This window comes from Mesoplodon densirostris, chromosome 15, assembly GCF_025265405.1.
Source record: "Mesoplodon densirostris isolate mMesDen1 chromosome 15, mMesDen1 primary haplotype, whole genome shotgun sequence".
NCBI lineage: Eukaryota > Metazoa > Chordata > Mammalia > Artiodactyla > Ziphiidae > Mesoplodon > Mesoplodon densirostris.
The window spans coordinates 17,914,269-17,937,572 of NC_082675.1; the positions used below are offsets into that span (position 1 = coordinate 17,914,269).

At 43.5% G+C, this 23,304-nt stretch overlaps 1 protein-coding gene across 4 annotated transcripts in view; it reads right to left on the reverse strand.

The window, feature by feature from the left end:
* Positions 1-23,304, reverse strand: part of UBE3B (ubiquitin protein ligase E3B) — a 58,255-nt gene that overhangs the window by 17,006 nt on the left and 17,945 nt on the right. For all 4 annotated transcript variants that reach the window (XM_060119697.1, XM_060119696.1, XM_060119695.1 and 1 more), the window contains exons 14-18: positions 21,904-22,071; positions 7,801-7,972; positions 6,110-6,228; positions 5,359-5,473; positions 4,242-4,341 (exon numbers count right to left, since the gene is read on the reverse strand). In XM_060119697.1, coding sequence (XP_059975680.1) covers positions 4,242-4,341; positions 5,359-5,473; positions 6,110-6,228; positions 7,801-7,972; positions 21,904-22,071 — 674 coding nt within the window. The remainder of the gene's footprint in view (positions 1-4,241; positions 4,342-5,358; positions 5,474-6,109; positions 6,229-7,800; positions 7,973-21,903; positions 22,072-23,304) is intronic.

Here is a 23,304-nt window from a genome sequence, read left to right on the forward strand (position 1 = left end):
TGTGCTACAGGTTAGAAGTGTTTTGTGAGGACAGTAAACATCCCCCCAAACGCTCCTGGGAATTAGAAATATAGCTGAATACATGCCAAGGGGAAAGGTTCCAGAAAGAGTGGTCTGGCTGCAGCCAGAGCCCAGCTAAGAACAGTCTGGGAGAAAAATCATTCTCCTTGTTCAGTCAATAATCTACCGTAAAAACCTTGCGGCAGCATGAACTACAGAGGGTGCTTTATATAGCCGTGCCTGCTTTAGAGGAAATCAACAGCATGAATTTAAAACACAGAAACATTTCACAGATATATATATATTTTACTGTCAGAAATGTGTAAATGACCCTACAGTATAAAGGTCGCTGACCTTTCCACCTGCCTCCTCTGTCTCCTCAAGCACATCGCAGTCCCACCAGTAATATTTCTCAAGTATCATTTAAATAGAAGCCTCTCGCATTCTCAAGATTCTGATAGGCTCCTTTAGGAGAGCATTGACCTTTGGCCCCATCCTGTAATAGCACTCAAATCATGTCAGCGGAATGAACGAATAACTCCAACCTCAGCTGTTTTTCTGAAAAATGGAAATCTCCCCAAAGTCAAGAGCATTGTTAAATACAAATAATAACAGTAATAATAGTAACAGCCACAGTAGTAATAAGAACTAACTATACAAGAGGGGAGGCTACTGCATTTTCATTTGACCATTCTATTAGCTCCCTGAAGTAAATATGGTTGAGACAGGAAAAGCCACTGCCGACAACCTCCTGAGATGGGGGATGTGCTTAGTGGAGGGACTGGTCAGTGAAGGGGCGCCATGTGGCTGGTTTACAAGTCTAGAAACTGGGACTGAAGTGCCCTGAAAAACAGCAAAAGCTCTCGGGGTTCCTGGGCAACGCAGAAGGGAGAGAGCGGGCTGAGGACAGCGAGGGTGGCTGGAGATGCACATGCCGGGGACTCCCACCTCTGCCTTCTGTGCTGGGGAGCTGGAGTCAGGCACAGGTATTTAACTTGTGGGGGGCCATGTGGCATGACTGCTTCCCGTGACCCCCAAGTCTTTAGCACGATCACCTGAACAAGGGGTGCCGTCTTGTGGAACTTGAGGCAGAAGATAAGCCTCCTGTCAAGGTTAATGCCGCATGGAGCAGAGACAGCGGACACAGAGGCAGAACTACAGAGGTGACCACAAGATTGCTGGCCTCCCATGAATCGCAGAAAGACTGGATGGGCCTCTGGATTTCCGTGGGGCAGGGAAGAAGGTTTGGGGTAACTGTCACCAGCTCTCAAGGGGCTACGAGACCTCAGTGAGCACAGTGGACATCTGGGTAAGGATCATCATCTCACTTTGCAGATGAGGAAACTGTCATGCAAGGTCACACAGCTGGTGCACCGGGGACCAGGGCCCATGCACAGACCACCACACTACCCAGCCCTACCCACCACACGTGGGCCTAGGCCTTCTAGGACAAAGCAAGAGAGAGAGAGAGAGAGAGAGAGAGAGAGAGAGAGAGAGAGAGAGAGAGCGCGAGCGAGCCTTAAGTACCAGTCAGGAGATGAACTGCACGTAAACATGTAAAAGCAACATAAGAGAGTGCAGGGGTTGAAGTGCTGCATGTGTGAACCAGGCAGAGCTGAGACTTTAAAAAATATTAAGGAAAGCAGTAAAGGCACGATAAGCCACCCACTGAGGCGGGATCAAGAACGAAGGAGAGGTTCGGTGTCTAGGGCAGATGGCATAACAGTAACGGATGAGAGAGACAACGCAGGCCTGGAGAGAGGCTTTCACCCCCTGTACGCCCCAGTAAGAACGTCACCGGAAGAAAACAGCACACACGCTGTGAAGAGAGAAGGGAAGCCTGAGACACAGAAAACATGCCAAGCCTCAGACACTATCCCAGACCTGCTGGTGCCATCACAGGAGCAGGACAGGGGCCAGAACGTGAGGAAGGGCCCTATTTTCCCAAGGGAGGCAAGAGATTTATGAGCCAAGGACGAATGGCTCATAATCTTCATGCTGTCCATCTTAAGCGCCCCCCACTCCGCCCCTTGGTGAGGATTACCATACAGCCTGGACTCTTAAGTCAGGTCAGCTAAACCCAGAGCTTCCCAGACTTTCTTGTTCTCAGCACCCCTAATGGCTCAGTAATATTTCTTACCGCACTCTTAGGTCAAAAGAAATACCTAACAGTTCCATTTAGTAGACAGTTAAGTCCTGACAACTTAATAAGTGTTTATGTCCTAAGAACTTAGTAGCTGTATTTAAAAAACACGCATCAATTGAAATTAAAAATATTTTAATTTCATTTTTTTTTAAACCCAGCTTAGCAAATAGGACATCATCGAGAAGAATGGAGCAGAATTTAACGCTGACGCTGTGAACTCAAGCAAGTACTTCACATGGTACCCAACAGATTTCACTGTGTTTCCCTCAAAAATTTAAAATATCCAGTAGCAACCAGGATGCCCCAGCACACCATTTGTTAACTGCAGACACGCGGAGTGGAGATTCCAGACCAGACGCTGTGGGCCAGCGCTGAAGTCACAGACACCCAGGAACGGAGCGAGGAGCCGCATTTCAAGTCCGATTCCACCAACCTGGACCAGACTCACGAGGTGAAGGGCTGGAACCCACTTCAAAGGAGGACTGGCTGGAGAAGGGCAGGGCATCACCCCTGGAAAACAGACCACCCAGAAAGCAAACCGCAGAAGGTGACACCGTCCACTTTTAGTGGCTGTTCAAGGACCAAAGGGTAGAAGTTACAGAGAAGTAGATCGTGTAAGACAAGGAAGGATGTTCCACCACTGGGAAGACAGAAGCCATACAATGGCCTGCTTTGCAAAGCTGCGCATCCTCTATCTGAGGCAGGGGCAGGGATGCCGCTGAAGGGGCTCATGCATAGAGGGCGCGTGACTAAGTCATCTCCGTGAGAGGCTTAGTTCTGTCTAAGCCTTCTGAGAGGCTCTGCTGTCAGGCGCAGTAAGAATTTAAACAGCCACATCTGTTTGTGAACCGCTGCCTGAGGGGAGGTAAAGAAGGGCAACCAAAAGTATGACATCAAGGTCAAGACCATACCAGAGAACAGTGAGGAGTACTAAGTAAGTCAGGAGAGAAAGGAAAGGGCACCTGTGGGTTCTAAGGAGCCTCCCCCCGAAGGAGCAGACATTTCTGGAGTGCTCACAACACACCAGGGATGCCCCTCATCTCCCGGGCGCCCCTGCCGCAGCACCCGGCCCTTCCCAAGGCTCTCACGCCCCGTGGCTCTGTATGCCACACCCCCCCGCCCCGTTCTCTTCCTTCCTCTGATCACTCCTCTCCCCGTGCAGGGCTCTGGCCTCCGTCCCCGGTCTGCTCACTCCCTCTGGCTCCCTGACCGCCTCAGCCTCGTCCACGAATGCACCGAGGAGGTGGCAAGCCGTCCGCAGGTCGAGTCCACCTCCAGCCCCGTCTTCTCTCCTGCACTCCAGACCCTCGTGTCCACTGGCCTCGAGGAGCCGCAGACACGCCGCCTGCTCCCGGCTCTTGCCAGTCCCGCTCCTGCCTGTGCCCCCACCTCTGGCAACGGCTCTCTCGGGCAGCCAGGCCCGCAGGCCGGGACCCGAGCGCGCTCTGAACCCTCCTCCTTCCCCCCGAGGGCCACGCGCTCTTCAAGGCCTGCGGGTGCTGCCTCCCTCAGGATCTCTGGAGTCACTGTCTTTCTACTCCCGTGGGCCCACCCGAGTTCAGGCCGGTTGGCCACGACACCTGCCTCTCGCCAGTCCTTCACGCTACGGCCAGAAGGAATCTTCTAAGGCAGAGCTCTGACCAGGTGCCTCCACAGCTAAAAAGTCTCCAACGGCTCTGGACAAAATCCACGCTCCCGCCCTTGGTTTACGAGGCCCTTCCTGCTCCAGCTCCTACGAACCTCCTCAGCTTCATTTCTGGGCTCCACCTGGCTCTCCCTTGGCACCACATTCTCTCTCACCTTGGGCCTGCAAGCACTGTCCACTTCTACCTGTGGAGTCTTCTCCTGAGCCCCTGCCCTGGGTGCCCACGGCATCCATCCCCGTAGCATCCATCCCACACTAGCCAAATGGACAGTTCACACTGTCTTCAATCTCTGCACCCCCAGCACTTGGCATAACAGCTGCAACAGAGTAAGAGTCAATCAGCATCTGCATTTACTGAATGGTCGTTTTTCTTCATTTCTAATAATCGCTATAACAAAAATGGACAGTCAGGAACTTGGTGGGAGGACGCCAGCTCTGAGGGCAACTCACGTTTTTGTGAGGAATGACGTGCGGGATGTACTGCAGGGTCAGCTGGGCCCGTTTTCTGTCCTTGTCAAGTTCCTGGAAGAGCACGCTAGGTTTGAGATCCCTTAAAAACAAAGACATGGATTTGGGATAAAAAACAAGAAAACCATCCTCTAGCGCAGGGTTGGCCAGCTACAGCCTATGGGTCAAATACAGCCTGCTGCCCATTTTGGTAAATAAAGTTTTCATGGAACAGTCACACCCATTCATTAGGTACTGTCTCTAGCTGCTTCTGCACTACAATGGCAGAGTTGAGTAGGTGCAACAGACACTGTCTGGTGTGCAAAGCCTGAAATATCTACTGTCTGGCCCTTTACAGAAAAAGTCTGCTAATTGCTATTCTAGTGCCACAACTTCAATAGTTACATAAGAGTTGATCTGTCATTGATTAAAAAAAGGCAGACATGATCTTATGTTTAGTGGCTGCAAGAGGATTTCCCTACCCTACCCCCCAACAAGCCTAGCTGTGGGTTTTTTTTGTTTGTTTGTTTGTTTTTGTTTTTTTTTCTTTTTGCGGTACGCGGGCCTCTCACTGTTGTGGCCTCCCCCGTTGCGGAGCACAGGCTCCGGATGCGCAGGCCCAGCGGCCATGGCTCACGGGCCCAGCCGCTCCGCGGCATATGGGATCCTCCCAGACCGGGGCACGAACCCATATCCCCTGCATCGGCAGGCGGACTCTTAACCACTGCGCCACCAGGGAGGCCCCTAGCTGTGGTTTTTATCGCCCTAATTCTGCTGATAAAAACTGCCATTTAATGATCATAACCTGTTGCTTAGTTCAGCTGAAACTTTTCTTTCCGGATTGCGTATGAAACATCTGCTCAATGTGAGCTGGCTCTGGCTGCCAATAATGAGCTCTAATCATCTTCAGCGTATTGTGTCCTAACAGAAGCAACTGCGAGGTGACCTGTCCTGACAGGTGCTTTATAGGGACATATGCAGATGAAAGGACAAGATGAAGAAGACGGAGCAAGTCCTCTCTGCCCTAAAACATGAGTGCTGAGCATCAGGCCACACTGGTGCTGGCGGCGTGACAGAGGGACTCCAGCCTCCGTAAACCCCCTTCCCACCCCGTGCTCACTTTCGCAGCCAGTGGTCCTCGGGGGCGAAGCGCCGCCGGCAGTCCCGCTCGTAGAGCACCATCAGCCACCCGTGGACGGACTGGAACAGCTCCAAGGTCTCACCCTTGGCATTCTCTGTGGGGCAGACAACCAGGAGAGCTACAGTCCCGGAGCTGCTCAGAACTGGAGGGGACAGGAGGATAGCCCGTGTCCCCTCTCGTCAGCCCCGAGGCCCAGCGGTTCTTCGTCTCCCTCATGCTGAACGTTACATGGAATCAACGGAATTAAAAGGCTCCCTGGGTACATTCTAAGGGCCTGTGGGACCCGGGAATGTCTCAGACACAGTCACTCGGGCTGCCTCCCACTTGTATGTCATCCAAAGGACCTTTTAATCTAAGGAGGTTGGTGCTGAACGACTGGAAACACTTCAGGAGGTAGACTCTAACTTGAAGTGGGACCAGGCACGTGTTTTATCTTCATGAAGATCAACTCAAAGAATCAAGAGGAGTTTCAGGGCAAAATTAATCATGAATAATCCTTCACACACACATGTAAATCCTGAAGGATGCCTGGGAGAGTAAGACTTCCATACCCACACTACTATCTTAAGAGGTCATAAAGAGTGGAGAAATAAAACTTCTAACTATGTGAATAAACGTGCATTTTCAATTAACTCTGATGGACAACAAGGCTAAGAATCAGTTGATGTTATAGACTCTAGACTTCCCATGTGTAGCAGCAATTAAACAACAGCTTACATCTTTACCTTACCTACGATTCCATCCCAGATCATCTTAAACACAAAGGAATTCAGAAAAGAGGAGATGGTGACCAGTTCTTCTAGTTTGAATGAAATCTGTTCTTCATAAACTTCAATGTCATCAAGGATCCTAAGTCAGACAGAAAATTATTCACAATTTCCCACTAAGAAGAAGGGGAAAAAAAAGATCTATTCCTCATACTAGACAAAATAATGTTAAGAAATAAGCTGTATCTTTTAGATAAAATTTACAGGTAAAAGGCTATGATGGAAGGGTGGGTGGAGGTATAGATGAAGCAAGAGTGGCCATGAGTCAATAACTAATGAAGTTGGTGACAGGTTCGTGAAGGTTCGTTATACTATTCTTTCCACTTTCTATTTATTTGAAATTGTCTGTAGTAAGAAGTTAAAAAATACAACTGAGAAAGGAAGGAAACAACACGTTCTGCTCTACCCTTTTCTTATTCGTAAGGATCTGACTGTGACACTGCTTATGAATTCATGTCTGAATTATCAAGGAATCTTGACTGAGAGTCTGTGTCTACTGAGGGAAGTTGTGGAATCTTATTCTGCACCTGTAACAGACACTAGGGGCACTGAGTAAGTGCTTGATAAGTATTTGAGGGTGAATGAATAAATGTCTGAAAGCATATATGAATAAATGAACCATAAGATGCAGCTCTATCTGAAAATCTGCTATAACTGCTCTATTCACTTTAGAGCCTGACTCACTCTTGGGTCACCCTTGACCAGGCAATTAAGGGTGTGTCACCAGCAGCTACAGACCCCTGCTCTCCCCTCTAACTACTCACTGGGCCCTCCCTCCATGTCTCATACCCAATCCGCCACCTACATACCCCTAATCCCCTCCTGCCGATCTCTCCCAGACCGAATATAACTTCCTGAGGTCCATTCTATCTTACAATTCTTCACCAACCTTTTGGGAAAAAGTGGAATTAAAAGAATACCACATACTCAAGTAGACACATAAGCTCAAAGGAAAGGAACTGAATAGGACTAACATTTGTTAGTTTCTCACTGTGCCAGGCACTGTACTAGGTACTTGACATTCCTTTTCTCATTTACTCCCTATCAGATTGGTAATATTGTCTCCATTCCAGTGTTGAGGAAACTGAGGCTCAGAGAGGTTAAGCAACTTGCCCAGGGTCAGCTTGACAACAGTTGTAAGAATAACAGCCAACACACACTGACTGCTTCCGGTGCCTGGGACTATGCCTATCACTGATCTCTTCTGTACCTTCCCACACGGCTAAGAGGTAGGTGCTATGAATTCCTAACTATAGATAAGGAAACTGAGGCCCAGAGAGGTGGAGTCCCTTCCCCTCTGGCCCAGGGTGTCTCATTGAGTGGCTGAGCCAGGTTCTGCACACTGGCTCTGGAATTTTCCAATTAACTACCTACAACAGTGAGTAAATAGCCGAGGTGTGATTTGAACCCAGCTCTAGAAGACCCCAAAGACCACATCAAGTGGTAATGACCCAGCTCTCCTGAAAGAATGGGAACTAACAACTGCTGAATCCCTACTAAGTGCCACCCACTTTGTAAATGTCTTGTCTAATTCTTCTAATGACAGGTCCAAATGCTTGCAGTAATCACATTAACAATTGCTTCCTTGCTGACACTGTAATTTGGTCTCTCCACATTCTAGGAAAGGAATTCAGCCCCACAGCAGTCAACCTACGTGATGAGGTGCCGGGAACAGTCACAGAACAGCATCAGCATGGCCAAGAGCTGCTTAGACTCTTCAGTGTCATTGTTGAGGCATTCCAAGAAGAGCTTTAACCCTCCGTGGGGCCCCAGTTCACAGATAAACGCCCAAAGTTTGGGCAGCAGGTCATCAAGGTAAGTGAGACCTGGAAAAGGATAGAGAAACCCAAGCTTCAGGTGGGGCTCCACCTGGTCCCTTACGTCTCCTCTCCTTCAGGAAAACAAAACACTTAAACCTATTAGTGACCATTTAACGCACGTTGAGAGAAAGAAGGTGCAATTACGAAGAATAACATCACCATGAGAACAACAATGATAATAGCAGCTAATATTTAATGGGTGCTTACTATGTGTCAGATACCATTCTAAATACTTTACAGGCACTATTTCCTTTTCACCTTGGAAAACCCGATGTTATCACCATTTTAAGGGAGGACACTGATGCTCAGAGAGGTTGAGTAACTGGCCCCAAATCACACAACCATTAAGTGTCAGAGCCAAGAACAGACCAGATCTGCTGACTCAGTGTTTACGTTTTAAATCAGGGATCAGCAATTTTCTTCTGGAAAGGGCCAGACAGTCAGTATTTTTAGGTTTTCAGTCTGGACCAGTCTCTGTCACAACTACTCAATGTGCTACTATCACAGCATGAAAGCAGCCATAGACAATAGGTAAATAAATGGATGTGGCTGTGTTCCCAACAAAACTTTAATTACAAAAGCAAGTGGTGAGCTGAACTTGGCCCATGGGCCATAGTTTGCCAACCCCTGCTTTAAACTATCTTGCAGGCTTATCCACATTTAGCAAAGCTTTCCTCTCATCTACTGCTATTATTCTATCTCTGTTAAAAATGGGAAAGCAGCGAATGACAATATGAGATACTCTGAAGTGTCACACAAAAATTTGACCCCGGGAGAAGCAGAGGGCTTCTCGATGGCTAGGCCTCAGGCACACAAGTTGCATCACTGTTATCTCTGAAGGCTTTTAATATGGCTATTGACCTAGAAAGTGTGGCTCTAAAGTTCCACGTGTCACTGAATGTACAGTAAGATGTGTTCCTCAAATTATTCCTCAGAAAAGGAGGAGTCACCTTATATTTGAGTCCTTATAATGCCTCTCACTTTATAGAGCACTTTGAATGGCTTAATTTTGAACAAAGAACTGTTTGGGGAAGATATATTAGCCTGGGGGCAGACTCAATCAACGTTACTTATGGATGTTTAGAGGGTGAAGTGAAGGGATTGTAATGGAGGCAAAGAAATTTAACACCCATCTCATTATTATTCCTAAGGGTTTGACCTCACATTTTCAAGGGTAAGGGGATGTGGTTATAAAATGCAGAAACCTCACAATTTAAAAATAAGTTAAAAAAAAACAAAAACAAAAAACAGGGTGACTGAGAGGACCTTCAAGATGGCGGAGGCATAAGACTTGGAGATCACCTTCCTCCCCACAAATACATCAAAAATACATCTACATGAGGAACAACTCCTACAGAACACCTACTGACTGCTGGCAGAAGACCTCAGACTTCCCAAAAGGCAAGAAACTCCCCACATACGTGGCCATGTGGCTGACAGGGTCTTGGTGCTCTGGCCGGAGGTCAGGCCTGAGCCTCTGAGGTGGGAGAGCCAAGTTCAGGACATTGGACCACCAAAGACCTCCTGGCCCCACATGATATCAATTGGTGACAGCTCTCCCAGAGAACTCCATCGCAATGGTAAGACCCAGCTCCACTCAATGGCCAGCAAGCTCCAGGGCTGGACACCCCCTGCCAAACAACTAGCAAGACGGGAACACAACCCCACCCATTAGCAGAGAGGCTGCCTAAAATCATACTAAGTTCACAAACACCCCAAAACACACCACTGGACATGGTCCTGCCCACCAGAAAGACAAGATCCAGCCTCATCCACCAGAACACAGGCACCAGGCCCTTCTACCAGGAAGCCTACACAACCCACTGAACCAACCTCACCCACTGGTCGCAGACACCAAAAACAACGGGAACTACGAACTTGCAGCCTGTGAAAAGGAGACTCCAAACACAGTAAGTTAAGCAAAATGAGAAGACAGAGAAATACACAGCAGATGAAGGAGCAAGGCAAAAACCCACCAGACCTAACAAATGAAGAGGAAATAGGCAGTCTACCTGAAACAGAATTCAGAGCAATGATGGTAAAGATATCCAAAATCTTGGAAATAGAATGGAGAAAATACAAGAAACATTTAACAAGGACCCAGAAGAACTAAAGAGCAAACAAACAATGATGGACAACACAATAAATGAAATTAAAAAGTCTCTAGAAGGAATCAATAGCAGAATAACTGAGGCAGAAGAACAGATAAGTGACCTGGAAGATAAAATAGTGGAAATAACTACCACAGAGCAGAATAAAGAAAAAAGAATGAAAAGAATTGAGGACAGTCTCAGAGACCTTAGGGACAACATTAAATGCACCAACATTCGAATTATAGGGGTCCCAGAAGAAGAAGAGAAAAAGAAAGGGACTGAGAAAGTATTTGAAGAGATGAGAGTTGAAAACTTCCCTAACATGGGAAAGGAAATAGCCACCCAAGTCCAAGAAGCACAGAGAGTCCCATACAGGATAAATCCAGGGAGAAACATGCCAAGACACTTATTAATCAAACAATCAAAAATTAAATACAAAGAAAAAAATATTAAAAGCAGCAAGGGAAAAGCAACAAATAACATACAGGGGATCTCCATAAGGTTAACAGCTGATCTTTCAGCAGAAACACTGCAAGCCAGAAGGGAGTGGCAGGACATATTTAAAGTGATGAAAGGGAAAACCTACAGCCAAGATTACTCTACCCAGCAAGGATCTCATTCAGATTTGACAGAGAAATTAAAACCTTTACAGACAAGCAAAAGCTAAGAGAATTCAGCACCACCAAACCAGCTTTACAACAAATGCTAAAGGAACTTCTCTAAGTGGGAAACACAAGAGAAGAAAAGGATCTACAAAAACAAACCCAAAATGATTAAGAAAATGGTCATAGGAACATACATATTGATAATTACCTTAAACGTGAATGGATTAAATGCTCCAACCAAAAGACACAGGCTTGCTGAATGGATACAAAAACAAGACCCATCTATATGCTGTCTACAAGAGACCCACTTCAGACCTAGGGACACATACAGACTGAAAGTGAGAGGATGGAAAAAGATATTCCATGCAAATGGAAATCAAAAGAAAGCTGGAGTAGTATTCTCATATCAGACAAAACAGACTTTACAAAAGACAAAGAAGGACACTACGTAATGATCAAGGGATCAATCCAAGAAGATATAACAATTGTAAATATTTACGTACCCAACATAGGAGCACCTCAATACATAAGACAAATGCTAATAGCCATAAAAGGGGAAACTGACAGTAACACAATAATAGTAGGGGACTTTAACACCCCACTTTCACCAATGGTCAGATCAACCAAAATGAAAATAAATAAGGAAACACAAGCTTTAAATGATACATTAAACAAGATGGACTTAATTGATATTTATAGGACATTCCATCCAAAAAGAACAGAATATACTTTCTTCTCAAGTGCTCATGGAACATTCTCTGGGATAGATCGTATCTTGGGTCACAAATCAAGCCTTGGTAAATTTAAGAAAACTGAAATCATATCAAGTATCTTTTCCAACCACAACGCTATGAGACTAGATATCAATTACAGGAAAAAAACTGTAAAAAATACAAACACACAGAGGCTAAACAATACGCTACTATGTAACGAAGAGATCACTGCAGAAATAAAAAAGGAAATTAAAAAATACCAGAAACAAATGACAATGAAAACACGATGGCTCAAAACCTATGGGATGGAGCAAAAGCAGTTCTAAGAGGGAAGTTAATAGCAATACAATCCTACCTCAAGAAACAAGAAACATCTCAAATAAACAACCTAACCTTATACCTAAAGCAATAGAGAAAGAAGAACAAACCCCCCCCAAAGTTAGCACAAGGAAAGGAAATCATAAAGATCAGATCAGAAATAAGTGAAAAAGAAATGAAAGAAATGATAGCAAAGATCAATAAAACTAAAAGCTGGTTCTTTGAGAAGATAAACAAAATTGAATAACCATTAGCCAGACTCATCAAGAAAAAAAGGGAGAAGACTCAAATCAATAGAATTAGAAATGAAAAAGGAGAAATAACAACTGACACTGCAGATATACAAAGGATCATGAGAGATTACTACAAGCAACTATATGCCCATAAAATGGACAACCTGGAAGAAATGGACAAATTCTTAGAAACGCACAACCTTCCGAGACTGAACCAGGAAGAAATAGAAAACATAAACAGACCAATCACAAGCACTAAAACTGAAACTGTGATTAAAAATATTCCAACAAGGGGCTTCCCTGGTGGCGCAGTGGTTGAGAGTCTGCCTGCCGATGCAGGGGACATGGGTTCGTGCCCCGGTCCGGGAAGATCCCACATGCCGTGGAGCAGCTGGGCCCGTGAGCCGTGGCCGCTGAGCCTGCGCGTCCAGAGCCTGTGCTCCGCAACGGGAGAGGCCACAACAGTGGGAGGCCCGCGTACCGAAAAAAAAAAAAAAAAATTCCAACAAACAAAAGCCCAGGACCAGATGGAATCACAGGTGAATTCTAACAAATATTTAGAGAACAGCTAACACCTATCCTTCTCAAGCTCTTCCAAAATATAGCAGAGGGAGGAACACTCCCAAACTCACTCTACGAGGCCACTATCACCCTGATACCAAAACCAGACAAAGAGGTCACAAAAAAAGAAAACTACAGGCCAATCACTGATAAACAAAGATGCAAAAATCCTCAACAAAATACTAGCAAACAGAATCCAGCAGCACATTAAAAGGATCATACACCATGATCAAGTGGGGTTTATCCCAGGAATGCAAGGATTCTTCAGTATACTCAAATCAATCAATGTGATACACCATATTAACAAACTGAAGGATAAAAAAGATATGATCATCTAGGGCTTCCCTGGTGGTGCAGTGGTTGAGAGTCTGCCTGCCGATGCAGAGGACACGGGTTTGTGCCCCGGTCCGGGAAGATCCCACATGCCGTGGAACAGCTAGGCCCATGAGCCATGGCCACTGAGCCTGCACATCTGGAGCCTGTGCTCTGCAATGGGAGAGGCCACAACAGTGAGAGGCCTGCATACCGCAAAAAAAAAAAAAAAAAAAAAAAAAAGATATGATCATCTCAATAGATGCAGAAAAAGCTTTTGACAAAATTCAACACCTATTTATGATAAAAACTCTCCAGAAAGTAGGCATAGAGGGAACTTACCTCAACATAATAAAGGCCATATATGACAAACCCACAGCCAACACTGTCCTCAATGGTGAAAAACTGAAACCATTTCCACTAAGATCAGGAACAAGACAAGGTTGCCCACTCTTACCACTATTATTTAACATAGTTTTGGAAGTTTTAGCCACAGCAATCAGAGAAGAAAAAGAAATAAGAGGAATCCAAATCAGAAAAGAAGAAGTAAAACTGTCACTGTTTGCAGATGACATGATACTATACATAGAGAATCCTAAAGATGCTACCAGAAAACTATTAGAGCTAATCAATGAATTTGGTAAAGTAGCAGGATATAAAATTAATGCACAGAAATCTCTTGCATTCCTATACACTAATGATGAAAAATCTGAAAGAGAAATTAAGGAAACACTCCCATTTACCATTGCAACAAAAAGAATAAAATACCTAAGAATAAAACTACCTAAGGAGACAAAAGACCTGTATGCAGAAGACTATAAGACACTGATGAAAGAAATGAAAAATGATACAAACAGATGGAGAGATACGCATGTTCCTGGATTGGAAGAATCAACGTTGTGAAATGACTATACTACCCAAAGCAATCTACAGATTCAATGCAATCCCTATCAAACTACCAATTGCATTTTTCACAGAACTAGAACAAAAATTTCACAATTTGTATGGAAACACAAATGACCCTGAATAGCCAAAGCAGTCTTGGGAAAGAAAAACAGAGTTGGAGGAATCAGGCTCCCAGACTTCAGACTATACTACAAAGCTACAGTAATCAAGACAGTATGGTACTGGTACAAAAACAGAAATATATATCAATGGAACAGGATAGAAAGCCCAGAGATAAACCCACGCACCTATGGTCACCTTATCTGTGATAAAGGAGGCAAGAATATACAATGGAGAAAAGACAGTCTCTTCAGTAAGTGGTGCTGGGAAAACTGGACAGCTACATGTAAAAGAATGAAATTAGAACGCTCCCTAACACCATACACAAAAACAAACTCAAAACAAACTCAAAGTGGATTAAAGACCTAAATGTAAGGCCAGACACTATAAAACTCTTAGAGGAAAACATAGGCGGAACACTCCATGACATAAATCACAGCAAGATCCTTTTTGACCCACCTCCCAAAGAAATGGAAATAAAAACAAAAATAAACAAATGGGACCTAATGAAACTTAAAAGCTTTTGAACATCAAAGGAAACCATAAACAAGACGAAAAAACCACCCTCAGAATGGCAGAAAATATTTGCAAATGAAGCAACTGACAAAGGATTAATCTCCAAAATATACAAGCAGCTCATGCAGCTCAATATCAAAAAAACAAACAACCCAATCCAAAAATGGGCAGAAGACCTAAATAGACATTTTTCCAAAGAAGATATACAGATTGCCAACAAACACATGAAAGGATGCTTAACATCACTAATCATTAGAGAAATGCAAATCAAAACTATAATGAGGTATCACCTCACACTGGTCAGAATGGCCAGCATCAAAAAATCTACAAACAGTAAATGTTGGAGAGGGCATGGAGAAAAGGCAACCCTCTTGCACTGTTGGTGGGAATATAAAATGATACACCCACTATGGAGAACAGTATGGAAATTCCTTAAAAAACTAAAAATAGGACTACCATATGACTCAGCAATCCCACTACTGGGCATATACCCCGAGAAAACCATAATTCAGAAGTGTCATGTACCACAACATTCAGTGCTGCACTATTTACAATAGCCAGGACATGAAAGCAACCTAAATGTCAATTCTTCTTTATATATGTGGCACATATATACAATGCAACATTACTCAGCCATAAAAAGAAACGAAATTGAGTTATTTGTAGTGAGGGGGATGGACCTAGAGTCTGTCATACAGAGTGAAGTAAGTCAGAAAGAGAAAAACAAATACCGTATGCTAACACATATATATAGAATCTAAAGAAAAAAAAATGGTTCTGAAGAACCCAGGGGCAGGACAGGAATAAAGATGCAGAAGTAGAGAATGGACCTGAGGACACGGGGAGGGGGAAGGGTAAGCTGAGACAAAGTGAGAGAGTGGCATTGACATATATACACTACCAGATGTAAAACAGATAGGTAGTGGGAAGCAGCTGCAAAGCACAGGGAGATCAGCTCAGTGCTTTGTGACCACCTAGAGGGGTGGGATAGAGAGGGTGGGAGGGAGACGCAGAAGGGAGGGGATATGGGGATATATGTATATATATAGCTGATTCACTTTGTTATACAGCAGCAACTAACACAACAATGTAAAGCAATTATACACCAATAAAGATGTTTAAAAAAAAACAACAACAAGGTGACTAAATAGCCAATCGGTCAAGTAAGAAATCAAAAGAGAAATTTAAAAAATACCTCGAGATAAGTGAAAACGGAAATAAAACATTTCAATATTTATGGCACGCAGCAAAGTGCTTCTAAGAGGGAAGTTCAGGGCTTCCCTGGTGGCGCGGTGGTTGAGAGTCCGCCTGCCGATGCAGGGGACACGGGTTCGTGCCCCGGTCCGGGGGGATCCCACATGCCGGGGAGCGGCTGGGCCCGTGGGCCATGGCTGCTGAGCCTGCGCGTCCGGAGCCTGTGCTTCGCAGCGGGAGAGACCACAGCAATGAGAGGCCCACATACCGCAAAAAAAAAAAAAAAAAAAAAAAGAGGGAAGTTCATAGTGATTCATGCCTACCTCAAGAAACAACAAAAATCTCAAACAATCTAATTTTTTACCTTAAGGAACTAGAAAAAGAATAAATGAAGCCCAAAGTTAGTAGAAAGAAATAAATAACAAAGATCAGAGGAGAAATAAATGAAATAGAGACTGAAAAGGCAACCAAAAAGATCAATGAAATTAAGAGCTGGTTCTTTGAAATAAAGTTGACAAATCTTTAGCTAGACTCACCAAAAAAAAAAAAAAAAAAAAGAGGCTCAAATAAAATCAGAAATGAAAGAAGAGACAACTGATTGAAAAAATACAAAATATCCTGAGACTATTATGAACAATTATATGCCAACAAACTGGATAACCTAGAAGAAATGGATAAATTCCTAGAAACATACAATCTTCTAAGACTGAATCATGAAGAAACAAATTCTGAATAGACCTATTACTAGTAAGAAAACTGAATCAAAAACCTCTCAACAAATAGAAGTCCAGGACCAGATGACTTCAATGATAAATTCTACCAAACATTCAAAGAAGAATTAATACCCATCCCTCTCAAACTCTTCCAAAAAATTGAAGAGGAGGGAATGCCTCCAAACCCATTTTACAAAGCAAGAATTACCCTGATATCAAAACAAGACAGACACAACAAAAAAAGAAAATTACAGGCCCTGATGAACATAGATGCAAAAAACCTCAACAAAATATTAGCAAACTGAATTTGACAAGATATTAAAAAGATAATACACCATGATCAAATGGGATTTACTCCAGGGATGCAAGGATGGTTTAGTATCTGCAAATCAATCAATGGGATACATAATATTAACAAAATGAAAGATAAAAATTACATGATCATCTCACTATATGCAGAAAAAACATCTGACAAAATTCAACAGTCATTTATGATAAAAAACTCTCAACAAAGTGGGTACAGAGGGGATGTACTTCAACATAATAAAGGCCATATATGAAAAGCCCATAGCTAACATCATTGTGAAAAGCTGAAAGCTTTTCCTTTAAGGTCAGGAACAAAACAAGGAGGCCCACTCTCACCACTTTTATTCAACATGGCACTGGAGGTCCTAGCCAGAACTAGGCAAGAAAAAATAAGTAAATAAAAGGCAACCCAGTTGGAAAGGAAGAAGTAAGATTCACTATTTGAGATGACGTGATATTATATATAGAAAACCCTAAAGATTTCATTAAAAAAATTGTTAAAATAAATTAACTCAGTAGAATTGCAGGATACAAAATCAATATACAAAAATCCGCTGCTATCAGAAATGAACTATCAGAAATAGAAATTACAAAAGTAATCCCATTTACAACTGCAACAAAAAGAATAAAATATCTAGAATAAATTTAACCAAGGAGTTCTGAAAGACCTGTACACTGAAAGCTATACGACACTGATAAGGGACTTCCCTGGTGGCGCAGTGGTTAAGAATCCGCCTGCCAACGCAGGGGACACGGGCTCGAGCCCTGCTCCAGGAAGATCCCACATGCTGCAGAGCAACTAAGCCCATGTGCCACAACTCCTGAGTCTGCACTCTAGGGCCCGCAAGCCACAACTACTGAGCCCACGTGCCACAACTACTGAAGCCCGTGAACCTAGAGAAGCCACCACAATGAGAAACCCGCGCACCACAATAAAGAGTAGTCCCCACTTGCCTCAACTAGAGAAAGCCCGCACACAGCAATGAAGACCCAATGCAATGAAAAATAAATAAATAAATAATTAAATTACAAAAAATTAAAGACACTGATAAAAGAAATCAAAGAAGAAACAAATAAATGGAAGATATTTCATGCTCATGGACTGGAAGAATTAATATTGTTAAAATGTCCATACTACTCAAAGCAATCTATAGAGTCAATGCAATCCCTATCAAAATTCCAATGGCATTTTTCAGAGAAATAGAATCAAAATTTGTATGGAACCAAAAAAGACCCTGAATGCAAAGCAACCTGGAGACAGAAGAACAAAGCTGGAGGCATCACGCACTCTGATTTCAAACTATATTACAAAGAAACAGTAATCAAAACAGTATGGTACTGGCGTAAAAACAGACACACAGATCAATGGAACAGAATAGAGAACTCAGAAATGAACCCACACATATATGGTCAATTAATTTACAACAAAGGAGGCAAGAATTTACAATGGGGAAAGAACAGTCTCTTCAATAAATGGTATTGGGAAAATGGGACAGCCACAGGCAAAAGAATAAAACTAGATTACTACCTTACACCATACATAAAAATAAACTCAAAATGGATTAAAGAATTGAATGTAAGATCTGAAACCATTAAACTCCTAAAAGAAATCACAGGCAGTAAGCGCTTTGACAAGGGTCTTAGAAATGATTTTTTTGGATCTGACTCCAAAAACAAAGCCAACAAAAATAAAAATAAGCAAGTGGGACTACAACAAACTAAAAAGCTTCTGCAGAGCAAAAGAAACCATCAACTAAATGAAAAGGTAACCTATGGAATGGAAGAAAATATTTGCAAATCATATACCTGATAAGGGGTTGATATCCAAAATATATAAAGAACTCATGTAACTCAACAAAAAAACAAGTAATCTGATTAAAAAATGGTCAGAGGATCTGAATACATTTTTCCAGAGAAGACATACAAATGACCAACAGGCACATGTAAAGGTGCTCAACATCACTAACCCTCTGGGAAATGCAAATCAAAACCACAATGATATCACCTCACACCTGTTAGAATGGCTATGACCAAAAAGACAAGAAATAACTAGTGTTGGTGAGGATGTGGAGAAAAGGGAACCCTTGTGCCCTGTTGCTGGAAATGTAAACTGGTGCAGCCACTATGGAAAACAGTATGGAGATTCCTCAAAAAAACTGAAAATAGAACTACCATATGATTCCACAATTGCATTTCTGGGTATTCATCTGAGGAAAACAGAAACACTAATTTGAAAAGATGTATGTACCCCGCCTTGTTCACAGCAGCATTATTTACAATATCCAAGATAAAGGAAACAACCCAAATGTCCACCAATGGACAAATGGATAAAAAGATGTGGTGTGCATGTGTGTGCGCGCACACACACACACACACACACACACACACACAGGAATACTATTCAGCCATAAAAGGGAATGGTATCTTGTCATTTGTGACAACATGGATGGACCTTTGAGGTCATTATACTAACTGAAATAAGTCAGAGAAAGACAAATACCATATAATCTCACTTATATGCAGAAACTAATAAACAAAGAAAAAAACACCCAAGTTCATAGATACAGAGAACAGATTGGTGTACCTATGGTTGCTGGGTCAGGGTGTTGGCGGTAGGGGAAAGGTAAAATGGGTGAAGGGGATCAAAGAGGACAAACTTCAAGTTATAAAATAGATAAATCAGGGGCTTCTCTAGTGGTGCAGTGGTTGAGTCTGCCTGCCGATGCAGGGGACACGGGTTCGTGCCCTGGTCCGGGAAGATCCCACATGCCGTGGAGCGGCTGGGCTCGTGAGCCATGGCCGCTGAGCCTGTGCGTCTGGAGCCTGTGCTCTGCAAGAAGAGAGGCCACAGCAGTGAGAGGCCCATGTACCACAAAAAAAAAAAAAAAAAAAAAGATAAATCATGGGGATGTAAAGTACAGCATGGTGACTATAGTTAATAATATACACTGCATTTCTGAAAGTTGCTAAGAGGGTAGATCTTAAAAGTCTTTAACACAAGAAAAAAAAGAAAAAAAATTAACAATGTATGGTGATGGATGTTAACTAGGCTTACTGTGTTGATCATTTTGCAATGTGTACAAATATCAAATCATGTTGTACACCTGAAACTAAGATAATGTTACATGTCAACTATACCTCAATTTTAAAAAATGGAGTAAGAAGTTACAGTGCAGAGATCACAGGTATACTTCTACAGGACAAATATACTCATTTATAGCATGATATACCAATTCAACGAGGGCTGCATCTCGAGCAACTTAGATAGGAATGAATATGCCATGCTCTGGTGAGCCGGGTCAGAGGAGCAGCACGTGGCTCCAGGACCAACACACGTATGTGAGGAGCACGAACAAAGACATTTTCTAAATTGTGAGAGCAGAAAAACAGCAGTATTTTTAAAACAAGTATGTTATTTTCTATAATCTAGTTTGTGTATAGCCAAGCTAATAGAACGAATATTATACATATACTTTAGACTAGCTCATCTACATTTTAAAAATCATGTATTTTTTTCCCTTTTTTTTTTTTTTGGCCACGCAGTGCAGCTTGTGGGATCATAGTTCCCCGACCAGGGATTGAACCCAGGCCCTGGCAATGAAAGAGCTGAGTCCTAACCACTGTACAGCCAGGGAATCCCTAAAATCATATGCTTTCAAATTGGCCAAAAAACTTCTTTTTCAATTCTCTCATTGGGACAATGGGGGATGCTTAATGTGGTTATCTTATAAAGGTGGACACAGGCTATAACCTCAAAATCATCTCACTCAGTATGCTTCCCAGACCCTCACACTGTGCTGGGGTGCCAGCTCATCTGGGCCCCTTCTCCTTCTGCACTCTCCTTAGGGAAATGGCCCTCAGGCCCAGGCCTTTCACCCCACCCTTTTGCTCAAGCCTCCACACAGTACACAGTATGCTGGCTTGGCATCTCTGCTGCAGGTCCAGCAGGTACCTTACACTCATCACAGCCAAACAGAACTCTCGATTGCCCACGATCCCCCCTCCACCTCCTGCCCCCCCCATCCAAGCTGGTCATCCCCTAGCTCAGCAAATGGCCCCACCATCCACACAGTTGCTTGGGCCAGAAATCTGGCAATATCTTTGAAACTTATAGTCCTCACTCCCCCAGATCCAATCTACCAGTAAGACCTGTAAACTCCACTCCTGGAGTGGATTGTAAATCCTCCTTCTTCCACCTCCATCAGCCCAGTGGTTCTCAACCAAGGATGATTTTGCACACCGCCCCATCCCAGGGGGCATTTGACAATGTTTGGAGACATGTACAGTTGTCAAAAGTGGGAGAGAGGTGCTACTGGAATTTATGGGTAGGGGTCAGGGGCTGCTAAACATCCTACAATGGATAGGATGCCCTCCACAACAAAGAATTATCTGGCCCCAAATGTCCACAGTGCTAAGGCTGAGAAACCCTGCCCTAGTCCAAGTCAACAATGTCTCTCATTATTTTCATTGTCACAGTGTCCTTCATTATATTAAATATACTTTCCTCTCACTTATCATTGGTCTCCTCACTACTACAGTGCAATCCTCTCGGGAACACAGACCTTGGCTGTCTTATTCCCCTCGGCATCCTCAGTGCCTGGCACACACAGGTGCTCTATAAATATCCGAAGATGAGTAAGTAAGTGTGAAAGACAGAAGTAGCAGCACTTTGATTTAAAAAATGTAAAATGTAACAGAGAAGTTCTTAACCCTTTATGCAGTCAACAGCTTCAAGGCTTATAGACATTTTGTCCTCATAACACCTGTCATACTAACAACTCCTGTGCTGCTCACAGCGGGGACTTTCTTCCTTGCTCAACTAAAAAGGAAAATGTCGGGCATATCCATGCAATGAGATCTTACGCAGCCAATAAAAATGAGGTTTTTAAAGAATTCTGACATGATAAAATGCTTATAATGTGATTAATGGAAAGGGAAAAATAAAACTATGTATTTCAATCTAAATATATATTTATGTAACAGACTCAGGATCAGGTGGTTATCTATGGACTCTAGGATTAAGAGTGGTTTAAGTTTTATTTTTTCTGCTTCCTTGTCTTTTCTAGTTTTCTATTCATAAAAAAATATTAACTTTTAAAAAAGCAAGTTGCAAAAAAAAAAAAAAAAAAAAAGCAAGTTGCACTTCATAATGAAAATAAAAGCCAGGTCACAGGAACAAACTAGAAGTGCTAGGACTGCAATGACCTTAAGCTATTTAACTGAAGAGAATCAAGTTCTAAGAATAGCTCAAAAATACCCTTCTTCAGAATCTATTTTCTGAGTCAAGGAAGCCAGGAGAGAATCAACTTCTAAGAAAACTTGTCTGGCAAATGTGAGAGATGGCAGAGACTGCCTCAGGACTCCAGACCTGTGAGTATCTGCAGCCGTATCTGGGTGAGAGTCGTCAGCGAGGTCTGGTAGAGGACGCAGATGTTGCAAACCTTCTGTACCTCCGCAGAATCAACACGTTTACCCCCAACAGGCCTGAGAATATTCCGAACTGATGCCGACTTCTGAAATGCACGCTTCAGGAGAGCTGGCATGGAGAGAAGGAGGAACGTGTGAGAAGTTCAGCCATCTGCCAAACTCCACCCCATAAAGGGGAGAGCACTTCAGTAAAGCTCCTAATTTCCAGCCAGAGCCAGACAGAGAGGCTGCAGCTTTGATTCAAATCATCTCTTTTGGATAAATCAGAAAAGCAGTCACAAAAGGTTTTCAGACAGAACACAACGACCTCTTTAGAACAGCACAAGACCTGTCAGAACAAGCCGAACATATTTGATTCTTACCGTGGATTCTTTTACTGTAACCACTTAACTGCAGAACCCACAAAGGTGAACCTTCCAAGGACTGAATTATGGGAAGAGGGGCAAAGGTGGGGGGCCTGGCTAATTCCCAATGTTCTGTGCTTTCAGAGGGAAGTAGGAGCATCAACCTCAAGTACTCATCAGTTTGGGGTTGTACTCTCGTTTGACACCTTCGCATCTATATCCTGCTGAAGTTACACTGAGCCCATGCTCACGGACAGCTACAAGATGGAGCTTTGTGACACACTGGGTGGCAGAAGAAAAACCGCACCGAACCTGGCAATCTGTCATAGGCAAGTAACTCCACTGAATTATGTGTTAACAGCATTGCCTTACTTTTATCAGAGTGCGCAATAAGAAACCTTTCCAAGGAACCCATTTGTGACCCTGCAACGGGGATGCCGCTGGGGTGGTAGCCTGGTCAGTGACCACTGCCACCTGTATAAGGAGCTCCACAGGGGAGATTTATTTTATGATTAGGAACTCAGAAAAGCTCTACTTCCCCTAAGAAATAGATCTTCCTCCTTCTTCCTACTAGTGAGAAGTAATAAAGGGTCCACAAATCCCTTTTCATTTTTGGCCACTGGAAATTCAGAGCCAAATGGAAGTTCAGAGATAAACACAGCAGCCCTCATGGATCATCTGCGGATGTTCTCTACACACAACCTTGATTTTGTTCACATAGTTCCATTTCCCTAGTCCTTGTTTACTATCCCTAAGGACTTCCAGTCACTGTTTTTTTTTTTTTTTTTTTTTTTCTTTTTGCGGTATGTGGGCCTCACTGTTGTGGCCTCTCCCGTTGCGGAGCACAGGCTCCGGACGCGCAGGCCCAGCGGCCATGGCTCACGGGCCCAGCCGCTCCGCGGCATATGGGATCCCCCCAGACCGGGGCACGAACCCATATCCCCTGCATCGGCAGGCGGACTCTCAACCACTGCGCCACCAGGGAGGCCCCCAGTCAC